Genomic DNA, 318 nt, shown 5'->3' with positions numbered 1-318 from the left:
GAACCTTTTCCATAAAGCAATAGATATAACTGCGCATGAAAAACTGATCCTACGTTTTCTGTAAGGAATCTGGCAGACGAAGGGTCTCCTGGTCTCACAGTTGGCTGCCATGAGCTTGAAGGTGCCGTTGCGCGCCAACATGATGCACTTGTCCCCCGCCCTGGCCTGGGGGATCGCCGTGTAGAGCTCGTGGTCGCTCTCCACCAGGCGCCCGTCAGCCCACTTCCACTCCGCGAACTCCAGCTCCGGCAGCGTCCGGGCGCCCACCCAGAACTCGCGACCTGAGGGAGCACGGCCACGCTAAGGCAGGGGCTGAGA

General features: G+C 60.1%; 1 protein-coding gene across 1 annotated transcript in view; it reads right to left on the bottom strand.

Moving 5' to 3' along the window:
- Positions 1–318, bottom strand: part of LOC119587885 (secretory phospholipase A2 receptor-like) — an 18911-nt gene that overhangs the window by 1892 nt on the left and 16701 nt on the right. The window contains exon 3 of the mRNA XM_037936592.1: positions 54–281. Within this exon, the coding sequence (XP_037792520.1) occupies positions 54–281 (228 nt within the window). The remainder of the gene's footprint in view (positions 1–53; positions 282–318) is intronic.

This window comes from Penaeus monodon, chromosome 23, assembly GCF_015228065.2.
Source record: "Penaeus monodon isolate SGIC_2016 chromosome 23, NSTDA_Pmon_1, whole genome shotgun sequence".
Taxonomy (NCBI): Eukaryota; Metazoa; Arthropoda; class Malacostraca; order Decapoda; family Penaeidae; genus Penaeus; species Penaeus monodon.
Note: the sequence above shows the minus strand (reverse complement) of the source record. Positions and strands in the feature narration are given on the sequence as shown.